The sequence below is a fragment of the Centroberyx affinis genome, unplaced genomic scaffold (genome assembly GCF_046629955.1).
Source record: "Centroberyx affinis isolate AG114_WGS23_722 - 3 ecotype Tasmania unplaced genomic scaffold, CSIRO-AGI_Caff_v1 ptg002161l_1, whole genome shotgun sequence".
Classification (NCBI taxonomy): domain Eukaryota; kingdom Metazoa; phylum Chordata; class Actinopteri; order Beryciformes; family Berycidae; genus Centroberyx; species Centroberyx affinis.
Window position 1 is genome coordinate 261,007 of NW_027280476.1, and position 18,424 is coordinate 279,430.

General features: G+C 39.7%; 3 protein-coding genes across 3 annotated transcripts; 2 read left to right on the forward strand and 1 right to left on the reverse strand.

Moving 5' to 3' along the window:
- Positions 1-5,808: 5,808 nt before the first annotated feature.
- On the forward strand, positions 5,809-8,139 carry LOC139654856 (retinal cone rhodopsin-sensitive cGMP 3',5'-cyclic phosphodiesterase subunit gamma-like). Its single transcript, XM_071532073.1, has 3 exons — positions 5,809-5,939; positions 6,998-7,113; positions 7,355-8,139. The coding sequence occupies exons 2-3, from the start codon at positions 7,010-7,012 to the stop codon at positions 7,470-7,472; spliced, it is 222 nt and encodes a 73-aa protein (XP_071388174.1). The 5' UTR covers positions 5,809-5,939; positions 6,998-7,009; the 3' UTR covers positions 7,473-8,139.
- A 2,929-nt stretch (positions 8,140-11,068) lies between these two features.
- Positions 11,069-11,519, reverse strand: LOC139654858 (retinal cone rhodopsin-sensitive cGMP 3',5'-cyclic phosphodiesterase subunit gamma-like). The gene is made up of 2 exons (XM_071532075.1): positions 11,416-11,519; positions 11,069-11,186 (listed from the first exon to the last, which is right to left on the reverse strand). Exons 1-2 carry the CDS (start codon positions 11,517-11,519, stop codon positions 11,069-11,071), a joined length of 222 nt encoding a protein of 73 aa, XP_071388176.1.
- A 2,903-nt stretch (positions 11,520-14,422) lies between these two features.
- Positions 14,423-16,847, forward strand: LOC139654857 (retinal cone rhodopsin-sensitive cGMP 3',5'-cyclic phosphodiesterase subunit gamma-like). Its single transcript, XM_071532074.1, has 3 exons — positions 14,423-14,466; positions 16,137-16,252; positions 16,349-16,847. The coding sequence occupies exons 2-3, from the start codon at positions 16,149-16,151 to the stop codon at positions 16,464-16,466; spliced, it is 222 nt and encodes a 73-aa protein (XP_071388175.1). The 5' UTR covers positions 14,423-14,466; positions 16,137-16,148; the 3' UTR covers positions 16,467-16,847.
- The last annotated feature ends 1,577 nt before the right edge of the window (positions 16,848-18,424 follow it).

Sequence of the window (18,424 nt, forward strand, 5' to 3'; positions counted from 1 at the left end):
TGTGTTATTGTGACCGTGTTGGACGATCACGGCAGTTTCACACTGGAAAAACACTCCATCAACAATTCAAATATTTCATAATGATTTAATTATAGTAGGTGAAGATGTGGGCAAATTCATACTCAAGCAACTACAGGGAGAAGTGCAAACATCAATGAGGGAAGACAAGGTGCAACAAAAACTCTCCAAGCTTTAAAGGTTCATCATATTAAAAACATAAGTTTGGTGCAAATGGATACAAATGAGATACAAATACAACAGGAAAAAGGGGTTGTGCAGGGCTCATGAGTACAGGTACCACTGATTAGAAAAGGGTTAACTAATGATAAGGTTAAATTTAGCATTCCAATAACAGTATAATATATACTGCACATTCCATAAGCCAGTGTAGAATTCATAATTTCATCAATATATTTACATATAGTACAAAAAGACCCATTTATATTACAGGTAATCAAGAGTTCATCCATGCCAAGCAGATGTGCACATCTGCAAATGCACATCTGCAAATGCAAATGCAAATTTTGAACACATTTATTTTGAGAAATTACTTGAGAGTAGTGGGGTTGTTAGTTTTACATGAATACCTACACAGGATTCCACTTTCGTACACTATCCACATCCATACATTACTTCAATGTGGATATGTAATTTCAAATTGTTATCATTAGTTATCCCCCCACCCATCCCCACCCTCATTTACCCTTCCCCTTTGCATATATTTATATATGCAAAGGGAATATATATATATCTTATATTTTCTCTTTTGTGTAAGTGCTGTTTTTGTTTGTTTGTTTTGTTTTACCAAAACATGTTTTTAATTTCACAAACTATTAAAGCTTGGACAATTATATCACTGATACTGTTGTTTCTCGTCTTCCCTGTAAATCATCTTAACTCCTGTGGAAAACACTGAAAGTGTGGGTTTTAAGTAGTGGCGGAGCTTTTCAGAGAAACTGGATTATGATCACAACAAACACCAACAAGGCTCTTCTGGGCAGGGTGAACCTGGTCTGGTCCTAAGCTGCCTGAAGCTATAAAGGGTAAGTGGGTATCATGATGATGGGAATAACCTGCAGGTCAATACTAACATCACAAACTAGAGCAATGTATTGAGGAGTGACAACTTCAGACACACATAGATACATTTACATCAGCGCTGTGGGACTCTGATCACACACACACACACACACACACTAAAAATAACACAATAACAACATAAGGATTGTTTAGAGTTCAGTGCTGTGACCCTGTTCACAACATGCTAATCACGGATATTACTGGTTGTGAAGCTGCTTCTACCCTTCACGCATCTTGATGACTACTGTCTGAGTACAGTCAGGTCACTCAAATAATATTTCATATTAAATACATAAAAGTAAATTAAAACAGCAGTGCAAACTTTGGCTGGTTTTGCAAAAATACCAGATTTTTAACTGATTTTTAACTTTTAAAATCTGATATTTTTGCATGTGTCTGTATCAGTCTGTATGTATCTGTTTACCTAGAAGGACACTAGAAAGCAGCATAAGGAAACACCAACACTTACTGCACAATTACTATATGGACATTCCTCATTCTGTTTTCTGTAATTATGGCAGCCTGGAAGTGTGTGCGTTTCTATTTTCAGCTTCACTCCTTCTCCAATGTTTCTTGTAACTAGTGGTAAATGAAAAGGTGGGTAAACTGTGACCTCCAGTTGGTGAAAAAATTCATTAATTTATACTTTCGCCCCATTAAAAGGCCCTATCCTCATATAATTTATATCAGTTTGATACTACATACTATGATATATATACTAGGAATCTATATAAAGGTTTATGTCAGCCTAAAATGGAAGGTTAACTCTATTCCTCACATAAAAAGGTGGGTACAGTGAGTTCAGCTGCAGCATCCCTGCTTAGAAAAGAAAAAAAGAAAGAGAAAGAGAGACAGAGAAAAAGAGAAATAATGCCATAAAAAAAAAGAAAAGAAAAGGATTAGCTCTGTCATCTTTCAGCTCCGGTGTTCAGTATTCCTCAGAATCACAGAGGAACGGATTCAGCTAGAAATATCTCTCACCGCCTAATCGGCTCGAGAGGATGGATAGATGGATGGACGGATGGACGGATGACTGGATGGATAGGTAGATGAATGAATAGGTGATGAAGAGGGAGACATGTGAGAGTATATCTGGCAGCTATCTGATCCTCAGAGCCGAGGCCAAGTTCCAGTAAACGCCCGCAGGGAACAAAAACTCTTAAAGGTGAATGTGGGCAAATGCTCGACCATCAGGAGTAACAGGAGACACCTGACGACTGTGATGTGTAATGATATGAGGAAAATGAAGCTTAATGACGTACAGTAGGTGTTATTCAGAAGCTAAATCCTCTAAATCAGCATGATAATCTGTAACGGACTACATGATCTGTTCAGTTTGCTTGCTTTCTGACTGAGTGGTGACACATAGATTCAAAAATATAATCATATAAATAAAAGTATGAGCATTTACAGCTGATGGGTGTCATTTACAGTGTGGCATTGTGAGGATCGGTAATTTTCTGTTGTCGATTCTGAAGAAAAACAAATTTTTGTTCAGTATTGATGAACATTCAGGAGGTTATTGTTGCATCTTGTAGGGTAAAAGCAAATAGCCTACTCTAATGTGAAATCATATTCTATTCAGTTTCCAGGGCCTGAGAAGTCCCAATAGATCAGCTAGGGTTATTGCTTCTTGTAAGATTACAGGAAGACAGAGTGGAGTTTTTAGTGGTGAGAGCAGTTGGGGTGATGAGGTGGTGTGTGTGTGTGTGTGTGTGTGTGTGCGTGTGTGTGTGTGTGTGTGTGTGTGTGCGTGTGTGTGTGTGTGTGTGGGTGGGTGGGTTTGAAAGTAAATCTTAGGCCGATGGATTACTGGAATTTGGATTATAGCCAGGTCGGGGTAAGAGTTAACGTGTCACCGTTTTCTCAATAATCAGCAGTTATACAACGTTTAACCCTGTTAGGCCTTGGAGCACCATTGGCGTTTGAACGGCTCACTTCATGCCATGTGGCATTAATCCCTGCAGGCCGCTCCTGAGCTTCACCTCACACTGTCGATGGCTGTCTTATGCAATGTGCACCCCACGTGCAATGTTGAGGTTGTAATGGAGATAAAAATCATTAAAGCCATAAAAGAGGATTGTTGCAGGAATGACTGAGATGACTGGGGAAAAATTTAGAGACTGATTTGCACACGAGTGACTGCATGATAAACAAGTCAACAATGTCTGAAAACAGAGAATAAACCATATAAACAGACATGTTATAAATGGACATGAGAGTGTATCTATGCCCTTGGTCTGTCCACTTTTCAATGAGGAACATCCATGACAGTTACTGCAAACTGCAGTGTTTGGTGTGTTGTTGTTGTTGTTTTGCTCATGCTTGACCAATATGATGTGGGTCAGGGTCACTGTGTCAGCTGTGTGGGAGTGTTTGCATTATGAATTTCTTAGGTGGGCTGGAAGGTGCTTAGGAACAGTGTGAGGGTCAGGGTGCACAGAGGATGGGGAAGCCCTCTGACACTTCCCTCCAACTTCATTACCAGTATGATAATGACTACATATAATCCTTCATCTGTGTAGGATGTAGGAGGGCTGTCAGGAGGAGAGTGGGTAGTAAAAGGATAAACATTAAGATGTTTGTAGTCCTTTATATTTAATATTAGCATTTTGGGTGGTATAAGGTAGAAATGATTTAGAAGAATATGTAGATTTTATAGTAGAGACTTGTAGTTTTGACTGGAAGGAATGTTGAGGAAAGAAAATTGAAGTCATTCCTCCAGTTCTGTGCAAAAAAAAGTGTGCAATTACAATTAATCTCTGCTGAGATACAATATAAAACAAAATGCTTAGTCATAGATTACAGCACTTGAAAGTTTGCCCTGTCCTTTAATATCCTTTTAGGGGATCTGAGTTCATGTGACCCAATTGCACATTTTCTACAATTAGTCAGTACCCACTATAAAAAAACACAACATACATACAACATAAAAAAGTCTCTGTACAGCTTGTAAATAGTAATCCTGGCCACCGTTAGATCAGGGTTACCAGGGTAACCCTCACTGGCAAAGCACACACACATGCTGTAGCAGTCTGCACAGACCTGTAGGGCCGAGTGCCATGTCTGACAGCCAATCGTATTACAGCAACTAATCTGCCAGCCCTTCAGGCCTCTGACTGCGGTCCTGCGATCTTACCTTCATGTCAGAGCAAAGAGAAGATTGATATTGAGGAGATGACTGGTCAATATCCAGTAACACCTCGTCATTATGCTCCATCACCTATGATCCATCATCCAGGCTCTGCAGTGAGATTTCTGACCTCTGGCCTTCATATCTGTGTTTCTCTCTAATGCAGGCCTACAGAAATTTGAGAGGGAATGTTTCTATTTTTGTGAAGTGAGAACATTAATAATTGATTTGAGAGTGGAGAAAAAAAGAAAATCATAGAAATATTCAGAGTCTAGTCTTGCATACACAAAACACTTGGGCAGTCTTTCCTCCTAGAGACTGTATTTGCAACTACAGAGATTTTGTGTGTTTCACATATTTATATGTTGAAAATAGGGTACAATTTAGCATGTTTCATGGTCAGCAATAATATGGCACTACGCTGCTGTACATATACACTTCTGATAAATAAAGACAACAGGCATTTTTATTTTGGTTTTCAGAGTTATGCCTTAACATACACACTCAAACTGAAATACAGACTCTTTATTCATGACACCAACCTAATCTGACTGATGCGCCCCAGTTGGTCGGCTCATTAGACTGCTGTGTTGCAGATGGGCATATTAGATTAGTACTGCAGGTTCTTTTGACTACTTTTCGACCTCGACTGCCTGTTTACTCATTATTTATTTTGTTTAATAATGATATGACAAATGTCAGCTTATTATAGCTGTAGCCATCCACAGACATTCACACTTTTGGGTACCATTAATTACATTAACGAGTAAATGATCAGTTAAAGATCAAACATTGAGGAGAAGTGGGGGCTATTCAGGATGGATGGGAGGATGGGTGCTGCATTCAATTATTGAAACTATACTGGGACATTTTGTCATTGATATTATTAGTTAAATCTGATCATTGTACTGTTGCGCTCAATGGCCATCTGGAATACAACACATTCACTCCAAAAGTTGTTATGAAGTCTTTTAAATGATTTCTGATATTTTTAAATTATAGTTTTAATGCTTTATTCGACATCAAACACCTGCTAAAAAATACACGTGAATTAGTGAAATACAGGAAGATCGGGAACACTATGGCTTATCTGACAAATAAATGGATGATACTGATAGTTTAAAGAAACTGAATTAATGAATTCAGTGGCTCCTGCCAATTTAAATATGATTCGTAAACATTTCAAGATCAAACAGTTAACAGGAGGCACAATTTATGAGCTCAGAGACTCCAACATGTGCATTGCATCTATCAGAAATGTCAACACTGCATGGAGGAATAGAGCGTCTGTCAAGTCTGGCTCTTCCTTCCTTCCTGCGGTGAACTTCTGACTCACCTCAAAATCTTACTGAGTGTTTTTCCAACAGGCCAGGTGGACCACTGAATATCTTGCAGACTCACATGTTTGGCACCGACGCCCAAAGAGCACATGCGTGTTAACTCTTCCATAAGTCTGTCTTAAAATACACTGTGCCCTTTGATCCCTTAGATTGTTTATGTCTAAGGGCAGAGGGGAGAGGAGAGAGGAGAGAGGGAGGGTGACAGAAAAAAGAGAAGAGAGCAAAACTGAGGATTGGGAATGAGCGAGTGAGCGTCAGATGGGATTAGATGAACGGGTATAAAAGGAGAGGACTGGTAACGAGACAGACAACCTGCAGAAAGGAAAGGAAGAAGAGCTAGACTCATCTTGATCAAGACACATCTCTTCTCTCAGCCCGAGACTCAGGTAGGAGGAAACAGCGACTTTTCTTACAGCTTGGATTATTGGCAGTAAAATGCAGGAACTTTTTACCATTACAATTTAGCACTTGTGCAGCTGCAGAGATGCTTCTGGATAGGATGCTTACAAAACATATAAAGTAGAATATAACCTCACTATACTATGTAAATACAACTTGCTAAATAAACCTGCAAGGGTTTTCCTCTGTCAATCCTAGCATGATTGTGGTTTAAGGAGGAATGTTGAGAAGGCTTGTAGCCAAATGACCTCAGGAACTATTACCAGAATTTGAAGTGAGTCATCCTAAATTATACTGACAAGTTTAAGTATGTGGTACAGTAGATTACTGTTTGAGTAGCAGAGTGGTGACTTAAAACTGGGTTATTTGAACCACAAATGCATGCGATTTCACTAAACCTATTACAGCACTCAGAGCAGTCTATGGTTGACTGAAGCAGACAAACACAGCCGAGCACAACTGCCCATACTGATGGCTAATGTGTCATATATGCTTTATATAGCCTTTGTTCAGTGGAGTTGTAGGCCAAAAGTATGCAGGAGCAGCCTGAAATTGGTTATAATAGCAACCAGTGAAGAGCATCTTTGTAGAATCAAAACACTTGTAAAAACGAAATATCTGATAGTCAAGGAATGCTTTTGTGCTCTTGGCATAACTCTTAGCTCTTTGCATAACTTTGTTGATGACTTGAGATAATCCTGGAAATTAGGCCACAAGAGTTTAGCAGTACAGTCTGTGACTTCGCCAAGATGATTAGATGTAGTCAGTGACTTCACCAAGTCTAATCCTAAAGCCAGAGTTTAAAAATAGACTGTGCAGGCTAATTTTACTCTGTGTGAGTCTAAATACAGTAAGTAGTTGCACAATATAGGAAATGAAGGAACCAAACCATGATATGTTTCACCAAGACATGATCTTGAGGCTTTTTGTTCATTTGTTTCCTCCAAAATGTTTTCAACTCTTCGTGAGGAAACATCCATGCAGTGTGATGGCGATACGCAACATGGTTAACTAACTGACAATCTTACTTCTCTTTCTCTCTCAGTAACTAAACACAATGGCAGATGTTGCAACTCCCGCTGACAAGAGGGCTCCTCCCAAGTTCAAGCAGAGGACCACTCGCACCTTCAAGAGCAAGGCCCCCAAGCCTGGCCAGAAGGGGTGAGCTGGACTTAAGATGACTTGGCAGCCAGACACACTGCCACCCTGTAATACAATTAACACTTAAACAACTTAATTATCTTACGTGGCTGTCTTTAAGTAGCTTGCAAATGTCATTTATTTGCCACACTCTCATTTTAAAAACTCACATTCAGGCAACTCATATTCACAGTCATTGCTCTCTTACTCCATTTACGGTGGTGGATGTCTCATGAGATCACTCTTTTTTTTACCCAATCAGATTCGGGGACGACATCCCCGGCATGGAGGGTCTTGGCACAGACATCACAGTGGTTTGCCCATGGGAGGCCTTCGGCGACATGGAGCTCAGCGACCTGGCGAAATACGGAATTGTCTAGACCCCCCTTCCTTTTTCTCCCCCTCTCCTTTTTGACTTTCCTTCTGAATCTTCCACTGCCACCCTTCTTCTCTTCTGTTTCCCTCCACCCTGCTCATCCCCCCGCTTCTCCCCTTCTGGTCCCCATTAATGAGGCTGTCAAAGGTTTTGAACCGACTTTTGTTATGTTATGCCACATTGCACAAGGCACCGCCACTTTGGGCCACTAATTAGTGCTCTCACACAAATGCACATTGGTATCTGGAGGCACGCAGACACATTTGACCGCCATCAACAAACAACACAGCACTCTAATACCCATTGAGAATATTACTGTGTGCTGCAAAATATTACATGATCAAAATTGTATCGAGAAGATATATTCTAATTATCTCTCTAAATATGGAATCTATATTTATATATGGTATACTGATAACCCTAAAATTGTTTACCTTCTCTGCCACCCTTCACTTTGCTTGTGCATGTCCAAGAGGAGAAGAACAGACTCAATATTTTCTATGAATAAGTGGGTTTGACAGGCATGACAGCAATAGTTTCACTCATCTCTCCTGCCTTTTACTTATCCTCACCCTCTCTCCTCAAGGCCAGTGTTATATTTATAAATGCAGTGAATGAGATTCTATTTTTATAATATGCAAATGTTTGTGTCCATGATAGACATACTGTGTATCCAAGAGGACCCCGCCTCAATAGCCATGGGAGTCAATTGAGACTAAAATGCACAATAAATGTCAATATTTTCCCAAGAAATGAGCTCCTGAATTTGTTTTCTCTGTCTTATGTGTTAATGTATGGGACCATCGGGGCATATGAGTGCTGGAATGAGTAGATCACCAATGACCTTGAATAGCTGGAGTGTCTTTATCATTTTAGACAAACACAGACCAGAGAAACAGAATCACTTCCGCCCAAATTGTGGTTCTTAAAACATTTTCATCTTGGGACGGATATGGCTATTAAAATATCCTTGTCCTTTTGTCGCATGGGGACACACAAGAAACAGACACGTGACAATTTTTGGTCCTGCACCATACATGAAGGAACCTGCTTTAGACCACGACCTAATGCATAACCAAAAGTAGCTTTGTCCTTATTTGGCGGTCAGACCAACAATATCAAAATGGAAAAATTAGATGAAAACATTCCATAATGGCAGTGTATGTTAAATCTTCAGCAATACTGTACTTCTTTACTACTGCATGTCCATTTTAAATGTTAAAGAAAGGTAACAACTGTGACGGCATATAGAGTAGACAATACACAGGGGAGAAGGAGTCAGAGATATTTTGAGTGTATATACTGTGACCAAAAGTGACCAAAAGTAGGCTACAAGCTGCTTATCAGGCTTATGAGCCACTATAGACTTGTGTGTTTACATGGTAAAAGTAGTTTTTTGGTGAGTGTATACAAGGGTATGAAGATGGTGAACAGTTGGTGGCTTCAACACAGAAGTGAAGATAGTCCGAGCAGTTATCAAATTAGCTAGCAACCTCAGGAACAACACCTGTTTGAAGTGAACTAGGGAAGTTAGTTAACTTTGTAAGCTACTAGCTAGCTACCTATCACTACGAACCGCTAATCCCTTAAAATAACCTTACATTTACATCACCCCTTAGTTCATGCAAAAGCCCCTTAAAATTAGTTAAGCGAGTGATTACCCCATCGGAACCCCCTTAAAGTCCCACTGAAATGGAAGTTAGAGCGTCTTTAGCTTCTGTACTGTGACGTATTTCCCAGTGAAACGGAATATTTGAGCGGTGTACAGTTACAAGAGGGATTTAAATCAAATCCTTTGCATTTGATTGGACCGCTAAACAGTGGGCGGGGCTTAGAGTTTTGTGCAATACGGAGCTACAGAGAGAAACGGAGCTACAGAGGACTGTTGGCTCCACACACACCTCCCTCACCTGTTGTTAGATCAGGAGGAGGACAAGGGAGAGATGAATGAATTAGACCTCAGCGACATTGTTTTGGAAATGAAAACAAAGTTTTTGCCCACTGATATCCAAACACACATCTCTTCCTGTCTCTCTCCATATTGCTCTGTCAGCTACGACCCAGAAACGGTGAAGTGTGGTTTTATATGACCAGTGGCTAGCTAGAGGTTGAAGAATGATTGATGGGTGGACGTCATGATATTATTGGTTGAAATTGGTTGGTTCATGCTTATGTAAGCACACGGCATATTTTGTTTTACAGGAAGAAAACATGACTGGATTTTGATATAAGAATACAAAGAAATTGATTTTTTATTTTATTTTTTGGCATATATTGTTAAATAGGTGCACAATATGACCGGGGATGTGATCTAAAAGGGTTAAAAATGCATTTTTCATTTCATCTCGACTTTAAACACTCCCTTAATTTTTGACTTTCTAATATGAGAAATTCAGGGAGACAGGAACTTTCCCTTAACTCTTTAATAACCCTGTAAACCATGCACAAAAGGCAAAACTGTTTTAAAAGCTATGCTATTTTTAATGGATAATTAATGTTTAGCTATGTAATGGAATTAATTAAGGACATTTCAGGGATAAAATTAAATTTGGGTGAAATTTGGCTTTGTTGTGTATGCTAGACAATGGGCCAAATATATTAAAATGTGAACCCATATCTTGATTCTTGGGATCCATTCATTTTTAATACATTTTTCAAAAGGGTATCTGTGAAATGCTTAAATGTTTATGTCATGTGCATGTACAGTACTGGACTGTAGGTCTCTCTTCCAGGTAGAGTTTCTGACCCCAAGTGTTCAAAATGGCTGCTGTGTGAATATATGGTCAACAGAAAAGACTAAAGAGCATATTTTCTTTGGAGAATATTAACATTTATTGTGTGTTGATTTGCTCCTATCTCTAGTGACAAAATGCTCTGGACTGGAGTGATCTTACTAAATAAAGTGCACTGTAGACATTAACATTGACAGAAAAAAGCATTTTATTCAGCCAATACACAAATAGACATCTGGGCATGCAGAACAAGTACCTCAAGGAGAAGAGGTGGAGGACGAGGAGAAGGCAGGAGAGGGGAGCAGAACAGTGCTGGATATCACAATAACAGATAGCAAACCCTCTGACGTGATTAGAAAAAATGTAGTCCGTTTAATTCCTTCTCTCTCAGGAAAGCACCCGCTCAAGTCCAGAGCTGCTGACAGCTTTCATTAAGAGACCAGCAGGGAAGAGAAGGGAACCAAGGAAAGGAGGAGAGAGGAAGAGGGGAAAAGGAGGAAGAAAAGGGATTTAAGGAAAACAGGTGATTGGAAGAAGTGGGAAAGGAGGGGGGTTTAGGTGTATCAAACCAGGTGTTTGAGAGTCATGATGGGAAAAAGGGAGAGTGAGAAGGAAGAAGGGTTAAGGAAAATGGATAAAGGACAAAGGGTGAAGGGAGTTGGTGGAAAGGGAATGAGACAAGAGAGAGCTCTGGATCTTTTTTCCAGGTCAGATCTTTAAATTCCTTTCCTTTTCTCAGGAACACACAAGTGAAGAGATTTTCAACCACTTCATCAAAAGGGACCAAATGAAGGAAAGCCGTGGTCATGGAAGATAAGGTAAAAGGGTAAAGTGGTAAAATGGAAGGTAAAAGGCAGAGGAAGGGGGTCTAGACGATTCCGTATTTCGCCAGGTCGCTGAGCTCCATGTCACCGAAGGCCTCCCATGGGCAAACCACTGTGATGTCTGTGCCAAGACCCTCCATGCCGGGGATATCGTCCCCGAATCTGATTGGACGAGACAGAAAAACCTCTTATGAGTATAAAGATAAGAGAAAGATATCACTTTATTAATCCCCTTGGGGTAATTCGGGAAAGACGGTAAAGCTGAGAGATACAAATTTTTGCTGAGATTTACACACTGAGCACTGTGCAGCCTCTTGTGAAAGAATTATAGTCTCTGTGTGTGTGTGTGTGTGTGTGTGTGTGTGTGTGTGTCAGCCTAAATCCAGCTCACCCCTTCTGGCCAGGCTTGGGGGCCTTGCTCTTGAAGGTGCGAGTGGTCCTCTGCTTGAACTTGGGAGGAGCCCTCTTGTCGGCGGGAGTTGCAACATCTGCCATTGTGTTTAGTTACTGAGAGAGAAAGACAAAAAAAAATGTTTCTGAGCCTAGTCCTGTAGACCATGAAGCAAGAATTTCCCCTTATAGAGGCATCTTTAAAATCATTCCCCATGTTAGTCGTGAGCACGTTTCTCTCTGCCACTTCGACAAGCCCATCAACTGGTCATCAAAGTACACATCAACAGACTGAAATATATACGCAATACCCAAAATACCTCTAAGATCATCTATTTATCTCAAGTAAAAAAAAGGGGTTAACTGACAGGTACAGGAGACCAACAACATTATCTACTGTGATTATGAATTTCTGGTATGCATCTCTTTTTAAGAGCCTGGCCTGATCTCTTAACAGTACTGTAGATAGAGTGATCTACAGGCAGACCAGCACAGACACATACACAGAATTACCATTAAGTATTCTCAGTGAAAAACCTTCAACAGTCCCAGTTCAACTCCACCTCAAAGATAATACTCTATCAAGGAATCACTGTCTCAGTTACTCTCTGTCTCTGTGAGCGGCTTGTTGCAAAAACAATTTCAAGCAGCTCAGTCAATCTAGCGAAGCAGCTAAAGCCTGTGATTCTCAGCACCATGCACCTAAGATGAGAAAATTGCAGTTTCAGCCTACCTGTGGTTGCAGTTGCACAGTGTGCTGCTGATGGTGTGATGAGTTGGTATCAGATGTCTTTCTTGCATGTGTCACTCCTCTCTCTGCCTCCCCTTTAAAGTCCTCCAGCTAATCCCATCAGATGTTCATTCTGTCGTTCTTACATTTGTCAGCTTTGCTCTCTCGTGTTTTCAGCCCCTCTTATGTCTCAGCTCAGCTGCAAATAGATGAGGCAAAGATTAACCAGGGATAAATATAAGGTGTATTCCAAGGTAGATATTTCAGTCAACATGTGTCAACATTTTTTATACAGGTGTCTGTTTGTGGCAATAGTGACTGGGAGTAATTAGCATGATAATCAAGTTAAAGCCAACCTAAACAACAAAAAGCAACAAAAAGGAAATGGAATCTGGCAAAATGTGACTAAACATTGCATCATTGTGATTTAAGAGGTCACCAATGGCAAATTAAGCACACAAAAAAAAACTACTTTCAGAGTCAGTAACATTCATTGTCTGTACTCTGTCACCCCCCATATCAACCATATTGTATGCATCCATATACTTCTGCAGCCTGAGAACCCCACCCACTTGTGAAAATTTAATATTCTAGTAAAGTCTAGACACAGTTTATCTTTGTTTAATCACAGAAACCATTTTTTGTTCAAAACACCATGGCTGACTTGTTGAAAGAGCAGTTTCCCATCTTGGACAATCTTGCATTAAGTCTCACAGCAGTTCTGGTCCTTACTCCCTGTATTAAGCCACATTGTATTATAAATGAACCCACATCAATATTGAAGTCTGTATCTGTTTTCAATGACCAAATGGACCTGAATTCAAACCTAAGTTAGATTTGGAGACTGAACTACAGAAGAGCAGCCTATTTGGGAAATTGTAGATTTTTTTATTTTTTTTTTGTACCGCAGCCAGAGGGAGGGGGTAATATTCTGAGAAAAAACTTAGAATTTCTGAGATTAAACTCAGAAATTTGTCAGAAAAAACTCTGAAATTCTGAGATTAAAGTTAGACATTTTTAAGAAAGGAGCCAGGATCAACCAGGTGTAACACAGTCATCTCCACACCACAGGCACCGCCAAACAGGAGGTACAACAAGCATGGCATCAGGTAAATTTACCTATCTAGATAGTGAAATTAATGAAGTTGGTACCTTATGAATCATAAACTACCAACTTCATTGCCTATGAGTTCAGAATAGAGTAGGATTGTACTCATCATGCAGGTAATGAATCACTTAGTGACAACTTAAAGTACACTTAACCTTTCGGATTTGAATCCCTCACCTCATTTAGGGCATTTTATTTGTAGTGGGACTGAGGTTAAAGGACAGCATTGTAGCAGCTTAACTGTCCCCCAGAAGAATAAAAAAATTTTTTTTATATGAATTCGGAAACAGATTTAAAGTGTCTGGAAGTAATATATTCAATAGCAACAGTGGAATAGTCCCTTATAGGAGCTGTAACAGGAACTGGTAATTCAATAGCATCAGTATGGTCAAATGATTCATTACTGTGAAGACTGGAATATTTATTTGTAAGAATTCAAAGAGATTTATAAATGACATAAAGTTGATTGGTAGCCCCATGTAATTCAATTCCCAAGTGTTTGATTTGCAACTGTAAAGCAGGAACATGAGTATTGAATTGAATTGCAACTAGTTTTTATTAAATAGTGAAATGTGGCTATAAATTACTGGAGACTAACTGCATCTTTTAAAAAAGATATGGTAAATTTGCTAAATGCTGAGTAACAACCAGTTTAATTTATAGCAATGAAAAAAAATACTAGTGCCTATGTTTCAGCAACTTGTGAGGTCTGGGGACTAAATACTACAGCTTGCTTTACTGCTACAGCTGACTTGCTTGGAAAACTTTACAATGGAGCTGGTATGCATCTAGAAAACTGCACCAGGCTGGATTATTCTTCCAATCAGGCGAAGGAAAACATCCTGTACTCAGACAAAGGCTCATATTGTTCAGTGTTAAAAATGAAAATCCTTCTTAGTTGTTCTTTGAGTCGTCTTATGTAAAAAAAAACTCCTTCACATGGGATGGTTCATCCATTTTTATCCCCCACAGACTAATAGACTTCAATAGCCTTCATCTTTTGAGCTCTCCCTTAATCTAATAGAGGAGAGTGAGGCCAATTAGAGGGAGGAGGTGTGAAAAGGGAGGACAGTGGAGTTAAAGAGCGTGGGAATGACAGTGAGCATGTTAGGAGGATTAGCAGGAGGAGTATAAAAGACAACAGTAGGACAGAGACCAGAAAGACACAAGCAAGAAGCTCATCTGAGAGACACAGCGTCCCACTGCAGAGACAGGTAGGACCAAACTACGGCTTTTACCCTGCTTGGACCTTTGGCTAATAGTTCATTACTTTCTCCATTAATGGATATAGAACATAAGGTTAAATCATGAATGAGATCTGCAGAAAAGCGCTTAGAAAAGATGCCTTCAGATAAATAGTGAGTGGTAGAAGTACCTTTTCTATGGTAGAACTGAATTGGCTTTTATCTAAAAATATGTGAAAGGCTAAAGTATCTGTACTTGCAGGTGTTGTTCTTCTAGTGGAAGCCTTGGACTATTTGACTATTAACTTCTCCTCATTCAGTCATTTTGCTCTAGATAAAGCAGAAGGTATTGTTGGTCTTTTGTCACTTACTAATCTGACAGACAGAATGGACAGAATCCTAAATATCAGTGCTTGAAAAACCCTGAAGAAAGTCAGGGAAAGATGGATTTCATGAAACATTGTCTTACTTGCATGGTGTGAAGAGGAAGACTTACCTATGATTGATGTTATTTTCAACACATCCTGTGTTATTTTTCTGCTCAACGTGTGAATGTTAACTGAACATATGAAGTGTTCTAAATCAAATTAAATTAGATATCTCTAAAATATAGAGGATATTGTCTAGTATTTTGCCTACCAAGGATTTACTTTATCTACAATCATTTCCATAACTTGATTTCAATTTGTGCTATCAATCATTTTGTAAGAAGAGGTGTCACTTTCTCCAAATGGGGGATAAGAAAATCTTCAGGTGCAGAAAACACAGGATGTTACTAGCTGTGTTGATCCTGACTAGACAAACAGATAAGTTAGCATACATAGGCACAATTTATATCTGCACATATTTAATGATCAATGCAGACATCTTTCCCTCGGCCACTGGATAGCAGACATGCAGCTAAAATAGCCATACAGGAAATATTGTATATTGACTTGATTGTTTTAGGTTATTGGTCTCTGTATAGAAATTTGTCTTGGACCATGAGAAAAGTTGCTGTCATTCCATTCCGTTCCATTTCACACTACATTAGACAACAAGATATGTGTGAAATTGCAAGAATTATGATTGGATATCTGCTGACTTTATGGCAGATTCCACAAAAACATATGATTTGTGTTCAGAGTAAACATCATGAGCACAAAGGAATGAGTGAGGTCAAAGTGCCTTTCAGCTAAGAGCTTAGTCAAGAGCTTTGCTGAGCTTTCCTGTAAAATAAAATGTCCAGTCAAGTGAGGTCAGGAAGGAATGGGATTAAAGCAGATTGAGAATTAATGGTTTAGTGAAAAAAATCTCCTTGCACTCTGGGTTTATTACTTACACAACATTCCTGTTGACTTCAGCCAAACTTGGGAATTAGGTAAATTGGTTGGTATTTTGGTCCTGAGATGTACAGTGTGTAACCTGGCCAAGAGTAATCTCTAAAGCCAAGATGTAAAAATAGACAGAGATTAGGCTAATTTTTACTCTGGGCACACAGAGCGGGGGCTGTTTGTGTAACAGGGTCTTATGGAGTTATAAAACAGCTTTAGTGTCATTTCTCCTATCGCTCACGCTGGAGGCAGCAGGGGCTTTGGGCTGTTGGGGAGGGGGGGGGGGGGGGGGATAAGGACATGCTGAGGAAGAGCAACTGAAGGAAAAACTCTTTTGCACATCAAAGCCGACTCACTGACCGTCGTTTCTCTTTCTTTCTCTCTCAGTAACTAAGCACAATGGCAGATGTTGCAACTCCCGCTGACAAAAAGGCTCCTCCCAAGTTCAAGCAGAGGACCACTCGCACCTTCAAGAGCAAGGCCCCCAAGCCTGGCCAGAAGGGGTGAGCTGGGCTGGACAGGCACATACCCAATGAAAAACCCAAGTGTTAACATTCACTGGAAAGCAGGTTTTGACGTGTTTCTTGTTTTTCAATCAGATTCGGGGACGACATCCCCGGCATGGAGGGTCTTGGCACAGACATCACAGTGGTTTGCCCATGGGAGGCCTTCGGCGACATGGAGCTCAGCGACCTGGCCAAATACGGAATCGTCTAGACCCCCTCCGGTCTTTTCATCCCTCCTTGCACTCACTTTCCTTAAATCCCATCCTCCCCCTCTTCTTCACCTCTCAGGCACTCAGAAGCTCTGAACTGACTGTCGGTGTTACATTACACCACGCTGCACAAGACATTTCTCTGGGAAACAAAGCAGATCTAAAATTACTTGCTGAGCAATACATGACAAGTGGTAAAACTGATGGATGTGATTATATAAGATATATATTGAAAATATATACGTATATATGCAGTATTGAGGAATTCACGGATGAGAGCTTTTGTACATAAGAGGGTTTGATATCTCAACCAAAGTCTTGCTCCCCTCTGCTACCTTTTCCTTGTCCTCACCCTCCCTCCTTGGAGCCATGCTTTCTTTATATGCAGCTGAAGATGTAAAGTTATATATTTTTTTGAACTGTGAATTTGTGCACACCGGAGTAGAGCAGATCAGTCAATAAATATCAATATTTTCACAAGAAAAGCCTTTTGTTTGAGTCTCTTTTAGTGTGTAATCAATATGAGCCTAATAGATGCTGATACGGGAAACATTTTAGGCTTTTAGAGAAAATAAAAACAGCATACATCATATTATCTGCATATATAACATGGGTTCTTCATTAAAATTAATAAACCAAACTACTCATACCGGCACAAAGTGTGTGCGTGTGTGTGTGTAAAATAATATGGGCAACAAAATAATGCATGTCCAGTTTACTAAATAAACAGAAATGAAAACAAACTGAATGCTTAATCACAACAAAACAATTTTTATATAAAACATTTTATATGGACATTCAATAACAAAATAACATAATGGCAGTCAAGGGGATATAGACATGACAGAGGGGGAGGACCGGTCATTGGAAACCATAGCGACTATGAAGAATGACCACATAGCTAATATAATACAATGACAAGAAAACCCGTGACAGGGAACCGAAGCCGCCCCGTGTTCGTGTTCGGAGCGGCCATTTTGTCCGTCAGCCGGCCTTCTTTGCCAAACAGCGCTGTGCTCTTCATAACATTTACTAGCCTCCTGACGTTAGCATCAAACGGCTAGCTGCCTAGCATTCTCTGTAGGGTTTAGTGGTAAAGAAGAACGCAACTGGGTTCTGCTGCTCAGAAGTCGAATGTGAAAGACACAAGATCATGCAAAACAATTTTTTTTTTTTTTAAACTCGACAAGTACTATCGCTCATGCTGGTTGTCCATGCCTTCAGTGGCTCAGTAAGTCCGTCTGTGTGCATTTTGTGTAGCACTTCTCAAGTTGGGGACCAGAAAGTGGAGGGACCGTTAGCATCTTTGGCTAGGTTTTCATATTTTCTTTTTTCTCCCTCCCCATGTTGTCCAGAGCACATTCTGTAGTAATATGGAACTATTAAAAAAGTCAAATGTAATGACTTCAACAAAACCCAACAGCAGCACATTTATGAGAAGAAATAATGTTATTGACCTCTAGAGCTGTTTTTCGTGTGTGAGAAGTGGTAAACACAAAGGCAGCCATGAAATGAGTTACTGAATAAAAAAAAAAGTTAAAGAGAAAACACAACTTTGCAGCATTTTAAACATTAGTATTTCTTTGTACTTAGTTCATATCCCACAATGACATTATCCGTGTTAAACCATGTCGGAATATTAACTTTAGTATGAGTGATAACACTTTCAGATATTTTACCGTATATCTTCAAACAAACCTGGAGCGGCCACACTGGCCAAACTAACAGATTTCAGCATTGAAATGCAAGGAGTCTCCTTTAAAAACATATAAAATAAAACAACAAACTGAATAAAAGAAGAAAGTAATTGGCTTCAACCCTTGAGAAGTGCCACAGGCCTGTGCTCATTCATTCCAAAGGGCTCAGTCACCTGTAAACTATGGACATGAAAAAAAATATATATGTATAAGGCCCAATGTTTTCAGCCATTCCTGTATATTCGGAAGTACAATTAAATCTC